At 38.1% G+C, this 20,520-nt stretch overlaps 1 protein-coding gene across 7 annotated transcripts in view; it reads left to right on the forward strand.

The window, feature by feature from the left end:
* Positions 1-2,461: 2,461 nt before the first annotated feature.
* The window catches only part of LOC139123508 (myosin-4-like), a 275,832-nt gene continuing 257,773 nt past the window's right edge, over positions 2,462-20,520 (forward strand). For all 7 annotated transcript variants that reach the window (XM_070689667.1, XM_070689669.1, XM_070689670.1 and 4 more), the window contains exons 1-4: positions 2,462-2,629; positions 9,479-9,876; positions 10,734-10,805; positions 15,056-15,184. In XM_070689667.1, the coding sequence (XP_070545768.1) occupies positions 9,712-9,876; positions 10,734-10,805; positions 15,056-15,184 (366 nt within the window). In that variant the 5' untranslated portion in view covers positions 2,462-2,629; positions 9,479-9,711. The remainder of the gene's footprint in view (positions 2,630-9,478; positions 9,877-10,733; positions 10,806-15,055; positions 15,185-20,520) is intronic.

A 20,520-nucleotide genomic window follows, 5' to 3' on the forward strand; every position in this document is an offset into this window, starting at 1 on the left:
ACACTTTTTATGCATAACCAGATGTCCTGAGAACTGTTGTACAGAAATGGATGTCAATCATTAATATCAAAGAGGAAAAAGCAGTAAATCAAAACCTTTTGATTTACTGCCAGCCATCAAATTAAATCTCCTGAGAAGCCATGGCATAGAGATCTATTTAGCCAAATCTGATGTGTGCAGTGTCTGAGAGGACCTTGTCTTTTAACATTGAAACTATAAAAAAAGCACAGCTAATAATAACAAAAACTGCCTTTTGTGAACAGTTATTGTAGTCATAAACACATCTATTTACAGAAAACCTGTGACACAAAGGAAAATAGTTGCATTAACGAAAAAGAAAAATATCTTGTCTCGCTAGAAAAAAGATATTTGAAGTTTTGTGATGAAAACAGGTGTCAATGGCAACTATTATCTTCAAAATAAATATACTAATTAACGTCCTTTATTTTGCTGTAACTCTGGCAATTTTGGTCCGATTTTGACGAAACAAAAAGTTTTGTAATCAATGCAGCCAAGACTAGTTGTCTAGGTGATTTATTTGACTGTGACCTGAAACCCCTACCTCAAGCAACGGTTCTTCCCAGCTGACAAGTCCCTGCCTCGATTATTATAAAAGGGGGGGGGGGGGGGGGGGGGGGGGGGGTAGAATGGTATAAGGGGTGGACCATTTGATATCCTGGGGGGGGCTGGAAGATTTGGGGAAAAAAAAAGATGCCAGGTGGAGTTGCTCGAAAAAAAAATCTGGCTTTAAGTGGCTGATGGAAAAACAATTATGGACCATTGCGACTCGGAAAAAAAAAAATCTTGGCAATTGTTCGATGCACACTGCAGCATCAATAAAAATCAAGCAGTAGCTCTGGAGTTTTATAAAGCATAAACCATTTCAAGCTTGAGGAACAATAACTGAATATGAACAATTGTACAGTATACATGACCTTCTGATTAGAGGAAGTATGCTGAAATTGAAATTGCTCACCAGTGTTTTCCAGAAATGTGTAAATCTGAATGTAAGGATTTTGTCAAAATACCACAAGAAGAGAGACAGCCTGCAAACATTTTACTATTATCGTTTGCGTATAGAAAACTCATAACAATGAAAAAATGCGTAGAGACTCAATCCAATGCGTAATATTATTACGCATTGGATCGACTCTCTACACATTTTTTCATTGTTATGAGTTTTCTATATACGCATGTTTATTCCTAAATGCGAACACTGTTATAGTGAATTATCTTACCAATGTTTTTCTTAACAAAAGCGAATGTGTTTTGATTAGAATTGAATGAGTTTGATGGTTTTGGGGAAACTACTATGTGGTAATGAAGAATGGGAAATGGGCAATGAAATGAGCAGACAGCAGGTGATTTAAGATTAAATGTTACATCTTCACTGCAAATAAAACCATAAGTGTGTCATAATAATACAAACAAAACAAAATCATGTTTGTTTGTTTTGTTGTATGTGAGCCACGTCTAAGACACACAACAAAAGTACTGTTTCAGTCAGTAAATGTCACCTCAGATGCCACCAGAGAAAACCATTTCCACTCCAAAATTTCATTTTTCGCCTTGCGAGAGGGGGGACACCCCCCTCTCGCGCTCTCCCCCCTCGTTCGCTACGCTCACTCGCCACTCAGTCGCTTCGCTCCCTCGCAGTCCACCCGTCTACTTTCTTAAATTACCCGGCTACTTTCAATGTAAGGACAACACTGACAAGTAAATGCCATAAATGTACATGATTTTACAAATATGTTTTTGTAAAGTGAATCAAAAATGTACATGTATTTACATAACTTCATTTAGTTTCTTGAATACAGTCTGTGTGCGATAGAACAGCATCTTGTTACTGGGTGTGAAAAACCAAGCAAACAACATTGCACCGAAATTTGGTAAAAAAAAAATATATCTCGAAGAAGGAAAAGAAAAAAAAAGTTGCCAGCATATGCCCTGTAGAAAAAAATAATTCATGGTGAAGCACGTGGAAAAAAAATAATGGCTCTCCACCAATCTTCCAAGCCCCCCCCAGGATATCAAAGGTCCACCCCTAAAGATCAACTATACATTACATGTAGAAACAACCCCGTTCTAATTTTGTTCACTAGCCTGGTTGCCTGTTCAAGTACAATCTCTTTACGTGATACGAGCGCCTTTAACTGAGAGACGGACAAATTGCCGGAATGTTCATTTCACACCGATTCGACTCCACAAGTGCGCGTGCGAGCGCTCAGGAGCGCGCATACGTACATGTTTCCCACCGCGCGCCAGGGTGTGAGCATTTACAATATATAGCTGTCTATACGCAGGTATCTGATTTTCAAGTGACGAATAGTGGGAAACATTTGACATCCTTGGAACGTTTGGTTGGACTTTCGGGTTCATTACAGTCGTTATGACATTGTTGCTGAGCACCGCGCCGTTCGCTCGCTAGGTTGGGAAGCTGCCAGGCAACCGAGTCACGTGACAACACAATCTCTCAAGAGCTGAGCCCAGTCAACATGGCGGACAGTGACACTCGATGATAATATCTGAAGACTGCCTTATTTAGATCTGGATTTTCAGAGTGTTGCTAGGAATTTCTGTTCTTTATGAAGACGTGATTCCAAAGAAGATAGGCAATTTTATAGCAAGCGTAAGTATCGGCGAATTTACTTGTGTAATTAGGGAATAACAGTCGCCTAATTGTCAAGCTGAGACGAGTTCCTCAGTCCAGCTCGCTCGTAAACGTATCAATGGTACATCGATTTTTTCCCGTAGTACCCTAACCTTGCGGGTAGGTCGAACTCTTTTAATTCCCGCGGCTTAAAAGGCTACAATTTGACCACCTCGAATATGTGCCCTTGGCGAATAACCCAAGCGTGCCCCATCAACTTAAGTTTCGACACGACATGTACCGTTACTGGTATCGTGTGACCCTCGGCGTCATATGAGATGCTAAAAACATTGAGTTCTTTGAAGGTTCAGGTAGCCGACATTTGTTTTGGTAACATGACATTTTGTGGCAAGAAAACGTTCTTTCATTGTTTCTCAGGATTAAATAACAGGTTCCTACACTGTGGCTGGTGTTTTAACACCCTTCAGCAATATATAAATACTCAAGCACACCAAACGAACACGATTTATGTAACAATTTCTTGTCGCCTTCAACGGTTCAGCGTGGCGTCCATTTCACACATTCACCGTGACGGTACATTTTTAGACCTAACGGGATCGCGTATTGTACTCGGATAACTTGGGACGCGATCTTATTATTTCTTCTTGACTGCGCCTTGCGAATGAAAGCCTTGCCACAGCATGTTTTTTAACTCCACGCAAGAAACTGTATTAATACAATATCTTTCTCATATAAAACTCGATTCGGTCCCAGGCGTCCGTGAAACGCCAGACCAGTACATTGTCAGCAGTGTACACATTTCATTTAATTAAGTCTCCCTTTCTTTTGAAATTACTGTTTGCATGGTTTGTTGTTTTCGACCAAAGACGCCAAGATGTCTTTAGTCTTAGACTTAAGTTTACAACGTATGCTAGCGTCCTTTTCTCAAAATGCCTCGCACCAGGTATTATTCTACTCACACTGTGTGATGAAGCTTCTCTCTCTCCCTCTCTCCCTCTCTCTCTCTCTCTCTCAGTTTTACAAGGATTAAGAAGTTCCAAAGCTCCCCCTAAAAACAGTAGTAGTTAACTTTCCCCCATTGTACTGCAGAATATATTTTCAAGTAGTGTAACATCACAATATATATTGTATATTGTTATGTCACCTCCTTGAGTACACATGTACAGATGTAGAGAACCAACCAACGTAAACAGTCATTAGGTGATGTCACTCAGTAGGCTGAACACCTGTTTGCTGCGGATCCGTAGCCCTACCACTCCCTTGCTGGTTGTGTTGGCAGCAAGGGAGTGGTAGGGCTACGGATCCGCAGCAAAACACCTGTTAGCTCTGTGTGCCAGGGCTGTGTGTTACCAGCGTTATACGGCCTCCGTCTTTTAACGCCAGTAACACAGCCCTGCCACACAGAGCGAAACACCTGTCTGATTGATATCTAGGTAGCGTTGCTCAGAAAGCAGTCCATTTCCTGTCTGAATTGGTCTGATACAATGAAATACATCGTATGCAATATAAAGTAAGGTCAAATTCTAATACAAAGGCAATGTAACTTTTTCACTACCATGGTATGGCCTATAAAAACCCGGGCCATTGTTATCAATGGTGAGTTTGAATCTGTTTATAGAGTACTACTACTGGCGGTGAATAGGTGAAATATCTAACTCATCATTTCATTGTCTCATATTATGAGAGTTTTCAACAGGGCTTCTCAAAACTCAGTTAAGTATGTAGTGACTGAATACCCTAAGTAAAACAGACAACAGTCTCAACCATTTTCTGGCCTAAGGTAGAATGTAGCTCGGGGACAGATATATTCAGCCCTCAAATTTTTACAATTCTTTTCTGATCTACCACTTGTGAGGGCTCCTTATTAAGGAAATCTAACTTAACTTTGAGTAAGAAAACTGTTCACCATCTTATTTTTTTCGAAACTTTAATATTTTATTTCTCCGTAGAGTTTACACAGGGATGGCAGCCATTTTGAATTTCAGATATAGGTATAAAATGTTAATTTGCTTCTTTTGTATTAAACTTTGCATGGTGGTCCCTGATTTTCATTCTTGATTTTTTTTATGAGAACGGTTGAAAGTTTCCTTGACAAAAGTTTCACCAAAAGTGAAGTCTTTCTCTTTCATAGTGCATACTAATAGCCTTAAAGGCCCAATTCAAAATTTCAGGTCAAATGATTTTAGTGGAAAAAACTTTTAAGGCACTGTGGTGTAAAAGTTTTACTTGTGTCTCATGATGATGCATACAAATCCTTCCAAAATGAATATGATATAACCCTGGAATATTTCAATTCTTGAAAGGGATGGGGTAAGGCCTGGCATTATTAAAGGAACTTGCTCACAGAAACAGCTTGCTACCAACCTTATGCCAAGAAAAAAATGAAGCTTGTTTCTCGTTGTTAACATTTCACAAAAGCCATAGTGATGTGAATATTAATATTTACAAAATTCATACTGTCAGTTCATTTGTAGCATATTTTTGCTATGGAAGGGCGGTAACTCCACAGATATAGTTTCTCCATTCTAGTCGTTTATCAGTCATCTGTTTTAGAACACTATTATAGTGAGGATTTTGTTGAACTCACCAAATTAGGGAAAAGTCATGACATGATCAAGGTGGTTTACAGAAGCTAAAACTAATACAGTTTATTTTGGCTGTAGCTGATTGCTGTTAGATCATTCCTCTGATAAAATTTCGTCAAGTAGCCATGTTCAACTTCAAGGCTGTACTTTGTAAAATTGTGTCAGGAATATGATCAAAGAGACGCACTTCTATAGTTGAACCCAATATTGTTTTTTTGTAACTGACACAGTATTGACCTTGTACATACAGGATACTGAAATAACACTACCTATCAGAATTGTTTGAGTGACAGCGGTGTACTTTTGTAGTTCAACCAATAGTAAAATGTTGACCCTGCTCCTGGCTTTTAACAGTCTGCAAAGACTGTTCGCTGTTTCAGCCTATAAGCCTACAACTCAAAGATTTATGGAGTCAGTTAATTTACATAATATTTCTAATTTTTATATCGAATATTTTATTGATTTAATGTAGTCATATGTTTGTTTATTGCCTTCTTCATATTACCGTATATCATACGGTACGACACTGCATTTCCAAAAGCATGCCATTTGGGTGACTGTGCATTGCATATGTACATGAGGTCTGTGTTGCCTGGTGTCTCCACTAACTGATAGTATTTCTGAAGTTTTCCACTCATTTAAGGAATTTCTTGAAATATTTCTGCATCAGCACCATACTAGTACATGTTGTAATATGTGAAATTTTCTTCCGTATAGGAGTTCTTAAGGCAATGACAAATCACTCTAAACTTAGAGACACACTGCAGTTAGCCTCTGCATGTACAGTGTGTGTTTTCCTGGTGTTACACGACCTTTACCACACTACTGGGAGCACTCTGACCTACATGCTGGGCTACGGTGCACTATCTTCAGATGTCAAGCATATTAAAACTGACTACGAAAGCTGAGTGATAAAATTCTAACATCTGAGTCTGAAGCATCCACACAAAATTTGGCAATATTTACCTTTATCCATTTTGCTGATTAATGATTAAATAGAAGTGACTGTGCACTTTATCATGTTTCATTCAGCTGTCAACTGTGAATGAACTTTGACCTCAACATAAAACTTGACCCTTGACCAGGTCACAGTTATAGTCACTGATCAGACAGTTTGCCGCTGTGTGTGCCATTTTTGCTGACCTTGTGGCAAAGAGTCAAAGTGAGTATTTATATTTGTACCCTCGGTTACTGGAAACTGCACCATGCACTGAGAACCTGTGTTTTAGTTGGTACCACACAAAGAACAGTGTACCTACAGTCTAAAGCCAGTAAGACATACCAGTCACCCTGGCAGTCAGCAAAGCTAAGGGTGTTCTCTTTGACCCCAAAAAATTTTACAATGCATGTATTGGTGTAGGGCTAAGAAATTTCAAGGAATTCAAAAATTACTAAAAAAAATTATTGTGAAATTGTAGAAGTTTGAATGCACACTGATGAACAAGGTTTAGATATAGTCACTAAGCAACTAATTATCAAAGCAAGATATCATTCAATGGTGTAGATACAAAGTACAGCAAACATAAAGGAAGAAAAAATTCACCAATGTTCCTATTTTCACACTGATTGAATTCTAGCTGCAACGCAAAGCGTCACACTGAGGTTTCACAGAACGCATTTCACTAGGTAACAAGTACACATGTTGTCTAGGACAACCTAGGAATTGACCAATAGGTCTTGACAGCAGTGATCAAAAATTGAAAAAAAAAATGCAAAGATTTGTAAAAGAAAATTTTGCCGAAGCAGCTTGTATACAAAAAAATCCCATAAAAGTTGGCTGAAAATTATGTATGGCAATTTTTTTAAGAAAAAATTTACATACCATACAAAATTTGAACAAAAAATTGTAATTTTTGAAGAAATAGAAAAATTTGGTGTCAATGTTCAGACCACCTCTAATCTTAATCACGGCAAGTGGTTCAAATCGTAGCTTTGATGGTATTTTGCAGCGACACCTTGATTTAATGAGTTTACTGTGGCCCAGACATATCCTGACAACAAACAATATTCAACGTTAACCCATTCCATAAATCCCATACTCTCCAAGACGTCCAAGGAATTCTCCAAGACGTCGCAGGAATTCTGTTGACCCTCTTCTGATTTATGTATCTCATTTATGACCCTTGTCAGCCTGATTCCAGTCTCCGAAAACCTCAGAAAACAATTTACGGAACAATTAAATTTGCTGCCCAGTCTACGACATTTAAATCTATGATGTGAAACCTGCCATACCTTTACTCAGTGGCATGGTCCATTTCTGATTAGAAAAACAATGGAAATGTTTTATCATTAAGGAATTAGAGGGAGTTTCGTACAGCTTATGGTAACATTGTATTTGTATATTTGTACTGTGTATTGGTAGCAACGCATCTTGAAGTTCAAAGTCCATTTAAAATCACAATTTTTTACGGACATACTTCCATGTACAAAATATGTTGGTGAATCAACTGATCAATTACTCCTATTAACATGATTTTAACATTAAATTTAACTGCCTATAATCATGTTATCCAAGGCAATGAATTTATTTTAAACTATACACTGGACAAATTGACTGTCTATTAATATTTATAAACCAGTTCACCCCTAATTCCGAGACTGAAATATTCAACCATGCATGGGTCTCTGCAACTCCGGCCCAAACATTGACTAATGATGCTGTGTTTAATATCATTGCTCCAACAAAATCTTGTTTGCACCAATCAAATAACCAGACTTTAAATCAGGCAGGACTGCATTTTGTATTGTGTCAATTGTGGGCAGATCGTCCATGTAGCCGACACGAACACGAAGTGTGTGTTACCGGCTACCAAAAACCATTAGAAATAGTAAAGAATGAGCTACAAAATCACCGTCAGTTTTAAGTTGCAGGTAGAATAAGTCTGTGCCTTGTAAAAAATACTATAAAAATAGTAGAAAGTGAAAAACCGCTGAAAGTTAGTTGAGGAGACCTTAACCGCATATCATTTGCATCTCATTGTCGGCTATATGGACTGTGTGCCCAATTGTGGGCAGCACTTAATTTCTTCGAGTTCACTTCAGTATAAACCTACATGGACACTGCACCTTCAATTGTTACATGGTTTGGACTTGGCTGAGACTCTAAAACCTGGCTGAATCTCTCAGTCTCCCCTAATTTCCTGTGAACAAGTCCATACTCACCATTGGTAACAATGGGTTTGGGCTAAACCATTGTGGTGAAAGGGTGTGAGGTGGTTATTTTCGCATGAAAAGTTGTCTCCTCCTATAAAGGGGATAAATTTGTAGACTCCCCTTTCTTGATCGACTATGGATAACAATATTGATATTTTTTAAATAATTTTGATACCCTGACCTGCAGAAATTAAATTAAAGTTAATGGAAACCATGGTCATCGCTTTGTAGTTATATATTATGAGGTGAGCAAATAATTTTGAAATCCGCTAGCCCAAGGATTAGTTGCCAAAAACATCACTAGTCCAGCGTGAGTTTTGAAAAGCCCACATGTCAAATTTTAGCTAGCAGCTGAATAGTTTGCTGGTCCTTAAGGCTTGTAGAAGCAAAAAAAAAAATACTTCCAATGTAGACATAAAAAGTGCAAGCCTGGTCATAAAAAACTAATAGCCTAACCATAACAATTACTAGCCCAGACACAAAACAACTAGATCATGAATTTGAGGTCAGTGGGTTTATCATGGCTGTTACATCCTGTTGTGTGTTCTCTCCAGCCACAATCTCATTGACAATTCCAATTATTACACCATACCAATATCACTAAAAATTTGACGTTTCAACTACTGCATTTTAAAGTTCCCCCAGCATGCCATCATGGCATCGTGTATACCCCTGCCATGTTGCTAAGCAACCACTCACCATGACAACTACTCTGAACAGGTGTGCACAGTGACCATGTGTATATTCGACCCTGGTTTTAGACACGATAAATGAAACCACAGTGAAAATGAATCAATGGTCAACATATTTATTGTTTGTAACATCTTGGTGTAAATAGGTAACCATGTATTTTGCATACATAACCAAATTTTACAGAGGTCAAACTTACCCTGGGTAGAATTACCCTTATTTGACAAGATGTGTTACACCATTCATCCCCAACTATAGACAGAGAATAATACAACCAACAAAATGGCAACATTGACAATTGAACCACAATAAACACAAACAAGCTAAATAATTTAAATTCTTCCTCTGGTGTTGAATGCACAGCATTTTTAACAAGTTAAAAATACCTTTTTTGATGTTTCCTCAATTAATTTCTAATGTCAATATTTATGTTTTGCAGGTTTGAGTCGATTAATCAAGAAATCAGATGTGCCGTACTTCATTTTGATTGGCCAAATAGACAAGAATCATCCACTGTGATTGGACGAATTGGAAATTTACATGAACTCTGGGCAAATCCTTGAACTTTGACCCTTGATGCTGGAGGTCAGAGGTCTTCAAGTTCAGAGTCATTGTTTGTCGTACAACTCATTCCATGCACAACTCAGTTGCCGTCAGATCTTCTGCTAAACGATGAGCGCTGACGTCCACGGACCACACATCTCTCCAATGTCCATGTTGGATCGCGGCGATGCGCCAGCCCAGGCGGTCATCGACAAAACCACCCGTGCAAAGGCCAAGCGTAGAGCTGACGAAACACAAGAAGAGTTGGACAAAATAAAAACAAGAGTCGAAAAGGTAGGTCCTGCAGTGAACTTTTCAGCCATGAGAAATACAGTCACTGATATGACTGTGAAGTTTTTCTTGACTTTGAAGATATGCGATGGTTTTGGATCAGTTTTGTCAGCTGTTTGTCTGAAATTACAATGAGAAAGCTGTCAATTTCAAAAACTGACCATTTTGCCAAAATCTTGTGGAAAACTGAATCCTTGTGCTTCTCCATGTTTTTGAGATTAGAAAGATTGGTCAACCAGTGTCATACTTAGTTGTAAGTTCTAGCTGGTTCTGCTGATTTTATTTTGAAATACTGATAGTTCTAAATTTCACACCAGTGTTCTCCTTAGGTATTTCCTTGAGCTGAGGAATTGATTTGCATATCAATAAGAGTAATTGTTTTGTTAGCGAGCTTCTATTGTTTCAGTAACTTCAAAGAGCAATGGCCACTACTATTTAATTACTCTGCTGTGAACACCGAACACTTTACTGAAAAGAGACATGTTGACTGTCAGACCTCACTCTGGTTTCTCTCTGTTCTCCCCACTGTAGCTTTCAACCTGCTCACCCCCAATTTTCTATAAACAGGTCCACAATCGGCATTGGTAACAATGGGTTTGGGCCAAACCATGGTGGTGTGAGGGTTAAAGCTGTATAATCTAAGTGTCCAATTGGGTAGTGTTCAGCATGTCAACACAGTTACCAAGTATATGTCATGATAGCCAATGTCATTGTGGACATGTGAATTCAAGTTTGGAACAGAATTCATTCTTCAACAACATCATTGCATATTGTTAAAATATACTTTAGAAAAAAGAAAAAAGGAGACGTTTCCAATATTGATATTTATTATAATTTGTTTTTCTCTTGTTCTGTTGCAGACAATTGATGCATTTGAGTTAAGTGAGAAGTTTGCAAGCGACAACAAAGCGGCCATCTTGGTTCCAGATCTTGTGAGTATCCTTCATGTATTTAAAGAGGCACTCCCACTTGGTAACATTTTTAAAACACATTTTTTAATGCCAACGGTCGATATTCGACGTGGCGACTCCGCGCGGATCGCGAGATATCGATAAAAACATGTCATTTCCTGAGCGTATTTTTCACATCCCGAAGTTTTACGATCGTTTCTGGTTATGACCCGAAATCCCCCGAAAGTGTGTTGTTGTGCTGATTGACGATATTCTAAGGAGTCCAAAAACGTTCGAATGACGCAATTAATTTACCTCCTACTGCGATGATTTTATATACATCATTATCAATGCCTTTACCTCTGGTAATTCTTTTTTAAAACTTCTCCTAGTTTTTGTCGTTTTCATTATTCTCAATCAGTTGTATTAAATTTTTAAATAATACCACATAGATATCAGTTTTTACGTGTAAAATATTAGTTGCCTCTGATGACTACATTTTGTCGTCTGCCACACAGTTACGCGTTCATAGCGGCCGCCGCGTGTGGTATGCGCGCATACCACGCGGCGGCCACTATGCATACTATGTATCAACCACCATATCTGTGCTAGTCACCTATGCGAATTCTGGTGGAATCAGCAAACTTTGTTTTTCGTTTTTTTGCCGAGTCAGTAGGACTCGGCTTTCTCCCATGGGACATGACCGCTCACCGACGCGAGTGGTACTGCTGTGGCGTACAGCAGCGTCAGCGTAGACTCGTACTCCATAGCTTAGTTGACAATGGCCCCAGTGCCGAACGTTCTATGTTCGGAAGCTGAATTCAGGTGGGCCACCGGAATTCAAACTTTAACTTTTTTGAGGACATGTTTTTATCGATATCTCGCGATCCGCGTGCAGTCGCCATGTCAAATATCGACCGTTGGCATTAAAAAAATGTGTTTTAAAAATGTTACCAAGTGGGAGTGCCTCTTTAAGGTAGAATGTGCCTTGAAACTGAAAACTTACAGTAAACTTTTCATGTAACCATGGCTTCCCCAATGAAACTGTAAATTGTTCGATTTTGAAATCATGGATTGAAACAGGCTGTACGCAGTATACACTAACACATGAAATTAAAAAAAATGTCATTCCTGTGTTACTCTATGGGAAAAAAAAAATTTTTAATTCTCACAAAAATAAATCAACGAAAACTTAAGTCATTCCATGACCTTCAAAATTACCCCCAAGAAGTGGTAGACCAAAAGTTATAGTGAAAGTTTGAGAGTCAGCATTGCCAATCTATCCCCCAAGGCGCATTCTAACTTCCCTCACATCTTCTTACACTTTATCATACTGGTAGCTCTGAGCAAATGGGAGGATAGTGCCAAACTATGATTGAGAAATGTTCAAACCAATTGTCGGTACCTTAAATACAATTTTGCCACCTAAGTGAGTCGTAAAAATCTCTGTCTCATATTTTCAGTATGGCAGATTCCTACAGATAAAACACATATGATTACAGAAGCAAAAGTATAGTTTTAGTTTATACAGGAAGTTCATACCAGAAATGCTTAAAAAGATGGAAAAATGAAAGAGTTTAGCTGGTTTCACAAATAAACAGAACTTCTTGCTATTATTTATCAGATCACTATTTAAAACTCTTCCTGTAGTGTGCAGCCGGGTGAGATGTCGACTTTTTACCCACAATGCCTTTCAATGTCATGCCGTTTGAGCCTTAGCCCAAAATGAAAAGGTACAAAAGGTACATATGTAGAGAGAATTCCAACCGTGCTCTGGAAAAGCAGTGATTCCAGTCAGATGTCTTGAATAGTATGCAAGGAAATTAAAATGGCATAGTCTTTCAGTAACATCTTTTCAATATTGTAATACCTTATGTCAATATTTGACCTGAGGATTAAGCTGATCTGGTGAAATTAATAAAAATTGATATATTTTGAGAAGTTTGTGTTTTGAACATTCTGCACTCCCACTTTTGTAAACTGTGCTAGGGAGTCTTTGAGGTATTTTGAACTCAGTGGCTTTACGGCCTGGTACAGTGAAGTGGCACAGCTTAGTAAAACTATTTGTGATTCCCTTTGTAAGGTACAAATTGTATAACCATACCAATAACACACCTTTTAAATGTGTTCGGCAAAGAATTATAAAAAAATTTTGAATATTTATGAGCTGATGTTTGAGGCTTGAAACCACCCTTTCTTCTCAATATCACAAAACCTGCCCACAATATAAGGGTCAAAGATTGACAGTGTCATCATAGGATGTCTATAAAATTTTACAGAAAGACATGTTTCTTCAAGGGAAAGACTCTATACATCGGCAGTGTGTTGTGATTCTAGCTTTCTGGCCCAACACATGAATACCATAGGCAGCAAAAAGCAGATAGCAGACCAATATTCACTTCACCAGACACCAGCTTGCTCAAGTGCATGCAACAGTCCAACCATGCAGTTTGATTTGATGAGCCATCTCTTTCCAAGTTCAATGTTTTTGTGATAAAAAATAACATACATATATCTGAATACAGTACAAACTTTGAAGGACCGGAAACAAAATATTGATCTCAAATATATTAGGTTCAACATCATATACCATCAAATCCATGTAATACCAGCCATTACTGGTCCTTTAACCCTTTCACCACCTTGGTTTGAACCAATTCCATTGTTTTCTAGGGTAAAGTTGGACCTCTCGACTTAGAAATAGGGGTGAAAGGGTTAAATCCCTCATTATGGTTGACTTTTATCACAAGCCTAATGTAAGAAATAGCTGATGTCTGTCACCCTAGCAACATAGCCACTCATGTATGATGAAATATTTTCATCGCAAATTGTGAAACATTACCTTCTCCGAGGATGAGCAGATGATCTCTGACCTGTTACTCCCTCTGTAGTCAATTTATGGAAAGTTTGGACTCGGGAATCGATGTAGAAGAATAGCGATCGTAGGGGTCAAGAGGTTATCAGGGTGTGATCAGCGTTGGCAAGGTTGTGTTTCAAGTTGTTAAGGTGACACAGTTTGGGTACTTGACAAGAAAGGCTTGTGTTATGACATTCTGTCAAGGGTAGTGACAGATAATCACTGGATGTCTTAGAGTTTTTGATCGCTAGTTGTGTCAGCAGTGACATGTGTCAAGTGTCTATCGGACATTTGTGTCCAGACAACACTACCTGAATCAAATTCTTCATGCCAGTGTTCAGTAGTTAAAAAGATATAGCAGTTAGGTTACATAAGGTGACCTCTTTCAAAAATTTGAGTTTTGTGCCATCTTTTTTGGCTGAGAGAGTTCAACTCAGTAAATATCGATTCTGAAACTTCATAAAATAAATACTTTTCACACAATTTGCATCAAACTATAACATATATATATATATATATATATATATATATATATATATATATATATATATATATATATATATATATATCACACAAATATTGTAATATGACAGGTTCCCTAATGTAATGTAGCACACATACACACACTCAATGCATGCCACATGATACTGATTACATACTGTGCACCAAAAAGACAACAAAGCCCTCCTTCCCCACACACATAGACACATTAAAATTTAATGATGTTTACATGTTGCTAAACACTGCATTGAAATCCAATCTACCACTATGTTTCAGTTTCAGTCTTCCAAGTTTATGCCGTAATATGAAAGTTTCATTTTGATCAAATCAAGATTACCTCATAATGAATTCTTGATGCCCTTTCATTGGAAATAATCAGAGCCAAAATATTTTAAGATAATGTTTTTCATTAATTTCAGATAAATGTGTCTACTTTGACATTGATTTTTATCGTTGCTTTGTACATAGTATGTTTGAAAGTTACTGGTTTACAAAACAAACATCGAATTATTTGAAAGAAACGCGCAATCACAGCACAAGTTTTATGAAAAACATTGCTTTTTAGGGTTAAATGGCAAAAATATGATTTGAGTTTGTAAGTTTGAAAAAGGATTTTTTCTTGCCTAACAGATTAGACACAAAGTTTTAAATAATTTGGAGTTTTGTCATGAATGATGAATGATCTGGATTCCAATGGAACGCTCCGCTGAATTCCTGGTTTGTTGTTTCCGGAACAAAAGGATGTATTGATTGCGATGTGTTCTCTCAGTGTTGTCAAACAAAGTAACTGAGATACCGTACTGAACTGTTGTACTTCAATGATGTCCAAAAAATGGAAGATATTATTACCGATACACTCATGATACACATAAAAAATTTTGCAAATAATGTTATCATCTAACCAGTTTTGTTTATAATACTTTCTTTTTTGCAGATTGAGTTGGAGAAAATTATCAGTGATGCAATCACCAAAAAGAAATATCAACAAGAAGTTGTCGTCTTCATCGTCGGATATGAAGATAACTGTACACACAGAGCAAAATTGCTGTCACAGCTTAATGATGTAAGTCACGATTTCACCCTCTTTATCCCATCTGACTACCCTATCACTGTTTTAGTTGGTTTCTTCCGATTATTTCTTCCATTGCAAGTTGCGCCGTACCATTTCAAAATCAGATGATCAGAAAAAACTGGTCCTTATTGTTCGACATCAGAGGTGGACTCCCTTATTAAACATGTTGAAACAAGTGTAGGAGTGTTACCCCCCTGGAGCTATACTCATGGGACATTCATACTCAGCATTTGAGAACCTTATAACCCTCGAGTGGTAGGTACCCTAGGGGTTGGTTCCTATATATATTGTTTATGAGCATAGACTATGGTATTCTAGAGCAGTTAGTTACACTAAGTAATCGATAACCACCAACACCGAGGAGTTTCTGAATCTTAAAGCCGCACTTTTCAATCCCAGGTTCTCGCATTAGTGGAGTTCTCCTCCCAGTCAAACACATGGCCAGTACGATGTTTGATTTCTATTACATTAATTACACAAACTGATTTCAATCTTTTGTCACCTTTTTGCTAATCCTGCAAATAGAGCTTATATAACCGTTTGATCGCCGGTCGGTTCAAATTGCCAATGGTCATTTATTCCCTAGCACCACACTTTAATTTCCTTAAAAAACGTCTTCCAGTCACGTTAGAATTTGAATATAACCACAGGGTTCGATCGGCAGCAGCTTCGTGCTGACCGCTTGGCAGTCTGTCAGCGTTTTTGCGGTCCGAAAAAACTAAAAAGTAGCATTTTCTGGAGCGTGTGCCCTCATGTTGCCTGTTTGGTGTCCACTTACTCAGTGAACGCCGCCCATAGGTTGGCGCCCTTTTAAGGGAGGCTCCGCCTTTAACCAGAAACTCCTGGAGGGCAGTGGTTATCTGACTCAAACCACACCTTCACAATCATCACATTGCCCACTGAACGTGTTAGCTCGTCCCTTTTGCAACGTAACTAAATAGACAATACATGTACTGGTAGGTGTTACAAGTAGGTACTGGAGAACCAACCAGTCTTTGTTTCCATTGTTTTGAAGTCAATAGATAAAATAGATAAGCCTGGTTGGTTCTGATAGAATTGCCTGTTAGGTTCTGATAGAATGGCCTGGTTCGTTATGACAGAATTGCCTGTTAGGTTCTGACAGAATGGCCTGGTGGGCTGTGACAGAATTGTCTGGTCGGTTCTGACAGAATTGCCTGGTGGGTTCTGACAGAAACACCGTAAATTGAGGAGTTGTGTGAAATAAACACTACTTAGAACAATACTGTGACATTGATAGTGTGGTTTAATTGTACTGAAACACAGGAACATTTTCAATTCACATCAGGTTTTTATAACTTGAATACAATCATTATAACTTGAATACAATCATTGACTGAACCCTTTCACCACCATGGTTTGTCCCAAATCCATTGTTTTCTATGGTAAAGTTGGACCTGTATACAGAGAACTGGGGGTGAAAGGGTTTTTAAAAAAATCATTGGTATATAGAAATTTTCAAAATGAACAAAGAAAGCTTTCTACAGACTATGATTACATCTCTTGTACTTGTCCCAACAACTGAACAAACCACTGAGAGAAAGATGTTTTTGTCAGACAATTCATGATCTGAAATGATCTTTTTGTAACAAATGAAATGAGAGCAAATATGTCTGTCAAGGTTGTCAAAGTTTTTACATTTACTGAAATTGTCTACAGCAAAAACCTCATGATATTCTGATGTAAAGAAGTGCAGTTTTTGTTTTTATCTTGCTGCAATATCCAAGGTGTATTTTGATTGTGTTGTTGCAAATGATGATAAAATATTGATTACAATTACTCGTTTATCACCTACATTCAACTGATTTGATAGTCTCTCCAATGGCTAACTGACTATGCATGTGCAGGGTCAATGTACTGTGTGAGTAAGTGGACATAGCGAGTAACAATTATTTCTATTTTATTCTTATCATGAATCAATAATACAATTGACTGCCCATCTTAAAGGTATACAGTCACCTGTAATCTAAATATGCCAATATATGGTCAAAGGGGCGTTCCGTGGTATTCAAAATGTCAATGTGAGGGCGCTGATTTTAAAAAGCGGCAACCTGCCTAAAATCTGTGATTGGTTAGATTTTCTCTTTCCATGGTAACTGTGGCAAAATTGGAACAGGTGACAGTGTACCTTTAAGACGGAAATAAATTTCTAAATAACCGTGGTGCGATACCAAGGCTGAGCCCTATATGATATTACTCCACTTAAGCTTATCAATCTTTTGCTTTCTCCAATGTCAGTCAACAAAACATTTTATATAATTTATTGCAATGTTTTATCACTGTACAAACACTTTGATACAGTGGTTGAATGAATCAGCTACAATCACCCTGCAAGGTACATCATCTGTCAGTGCTATACCAGTTGGGCAGTCCAGCCCATCCGTATCACTATCAATACGACAAACAAACTTACCACTGCTCTCAAACTTCAGTAGACTACTTGGCTATAAAGAGCTACCAGCAGTAACATAGACATATTTACCATTTTCAATTGCTATTCCCCTTGGGTATCTCATCTTACCATCCCCACTCTGACAATCAAAGGAATACAAATACTGGTCATGTGCATTGAATACCTGGATAAGCTGGTTACCCCAGTCTGCAACAAATACCATTCCAGTAGTTGCTATGACTACACCCAAGGGATCATTAAATTTCCCTTGACCTTTACCTTCTGACCCAAATGATCTGATGTATTTGCCATGTTGTGTATAAACTCTGACACAATGCGGACCCCTGTCTGTCACATAGACATTGCCATCTACAGGACTGATCCCAATACCCCATGGATCTTTCAACTCATTTTGTCCAAAGTATCTGATGACATGTCCATTCTCATCACTGACAACTACTTGCTTATTGTTGTTATCTAAACTATAGTATGTATTATCACTTGATATAGCTATGTCACATGGTCTGAAAGGCTTCTTAAACTGTTTGAATTTCAAAATGTTCTTAAATGTTCCCTCTCTGGTGGTTATCTGCAACCTATTATTGTCTTTATCTGCAGTGACAATGTCTCTGTCTTTGTTTATGGCCACACCGTAGGGATAGTCGTACTGTCCCTCAGTACTTCCTCTACTGCCAATGGTCTTCACCAATCCTTTGATGACAGGTATGATGGCAGGAGAGCCTGGTATTGGTTGATCTCCTATTGTCATGGTAACTTGATATTTTCCATCCAATTGTCCAGCCACTGTAACTCTGTGTGTACCATCTCTGTTATCAGCTACATTGATGTCTTCCCATGATGCATCAGGTTTTCTTACCTTGGCTTTCACTTGTTGTTTTGGGATGACTTGTTTTCCTGTGGAATCTCTGGTTGTGATCAGTAGGTCTGCAGAGTCACCTTTCCAGAGTTGTTTTGGAATGTTTTCAACTGTACACTTTGACATACACACATCAGATTTCAGTATTCCCAGAATTCCATGCTCACAGAATTCATCATGTGGTGTGAATATGAAGTCGTCATGTTCAGTTTTTGCTTTAGTTTCCATGGTAATCAGTTGCTTGATGCGAGTGCCAACTTTCACCTTTGTGGAGAGAAGTTGAGCAGCATTCCCATGATGCACCAGTGTCTCTATGTAATTGCCTGCACTCTTAATGTTACCATGTTTTAATTCCATCTCATCAATATCAGCAGCTGTTCTTTTAATTTTCATTTTGTAATTGTTTTTCAGTTCATCTATCAGTCTCTGCTCTTCTCTCTTTATTTTCTTGATGATTTCTTGTGCTTTCATTCTCACCTTCCTTTCTTCTCTGCTGCACTGCTCTGTAAGATCAGTGTGTATCTGCTTGGCCAGGGTTTTGTTCTTTTCAGCTTCCTGTTCTTTCACTTTCAGTTTGTCAACCATGGCTTTCAATTCTGTAAGATACTCATCTGCTGCATCTTTCAAGTCTCTGTGTACATGTTCTGGTATGCGGTGTTTGACTATGGTGCAGTTTGTACAGACAGGTACCTGACAGGTTTCACAGTAGAATCAATTTTTTCTCAGGTGTGGACATTGCAATATTCCACTGCTTGTAGTGTAACAGGACTGGTTGTCATTGCTGTTTTATATTCTCCAATGGTCATCAGTTGATGTGTCTGTGTGAGTGGTAGTTTTCCATGTGCCTGGAGACAAATGTTACAAAGAAAATTCTTGCACTCCACACACCTGTGAGACGCCTTTTTTTCTTGACAAGCTTCACAGTTGATCTCAGTTCCCTGCATAGACTCCAGTCGTTGCTTGAATATTTCAATCAGATTGCTCATAAAGAAGTTGCCTTTTATCGCTGGCACTCCTCCAACAGGAAGCTGATATTGCTGTCGACATTCTGGACAGTTTAGAGATCCAGTCTTCTCAACCAGTGTGACTAAACACTGCTCACAGAATGTATGCAGACATGGTAGAATTTTAGGAGACTTGAACTGCTCCAGACAGATGGTACAACACAGGAAATCTTCACCGATTTCTTCCAAAACTTTGCGTTCAGAAGCAGCAGCCATTGTGCATAGGTGTGTTAGTGAACCAACTTTAGACAGGTACAGAGCTGTTAACAAATAGTGCCCTTTAAGATGATGTTACAGATGCAGTTGATGGTGTCATGTGACCTGTGAATGGTCAGAGTTCTGAACTTATGGAAATCCAATGTGAGCACTGTATACTAACATAGGGAGTTCTTGATGACCAACTTTTTGATCATGCGATCCATTGTAATATTGAATACCCCTGTATACTTAATTGTGACAAAAGTCAGAGGTCATTTTCACAATAGTTGTGTTGATTCAAGATGTGTATTTATTGCCCAGGGCCGGTATTTGTATGACATCTGTTAATGTTTGTTTCGAACCCTAAACCCTTACCTTTATACAGTATTCCATATCAACCAAACTGACTGACCAGTGACTTAAAAAAGTACCTTGACTCGATAAGCTTCTAGACTTTGAATATATGAATATTGTATTGGACAAAAGAGAAGAAGTTTTCATAATTTTTTCACAGCCGTGATTACGGTGAATGTTTCAATATAAATCACCACGCAGTCGCTCTGGAGTCCATACAAGGAGGTACTGAAAACATAACCTTATGCAATTACTAATTTATATCAGACATTTCATTTCTGAAAATACTTGCATATCTCCAAATTTTGCTTGTAAGTAATAAGTAAAAAGTACTTGCTCCATCTAAAATATTTTCTGAAATAATCATCTGCCTGCCAATTTGACATGAGCTTAAGCAAAGCTTAAGACGCATGGAAATTATAATTAATTTGACCTGTCACTGATACTGCTGTAAAAATCTGCAAATGGAAAAATGCTCAGTGAA

Source organism: Ptychodera flava (genome assembly GCF_041260155.1).
Source record: "Ptychodera flava strain L36383 chromosome 23 unlocalized genomic scaffold, AS_Pfla_20210202 Scaffold_23__1_contigs__length_28996876_pilon, whole genome shotgun sequence".
Taxonomy (NCBI): Eukaryota; Metazoa; Hemichordata; class Enteropneusta; family Ptychoderidae; genus Ptychodera; species Ptychodera flava.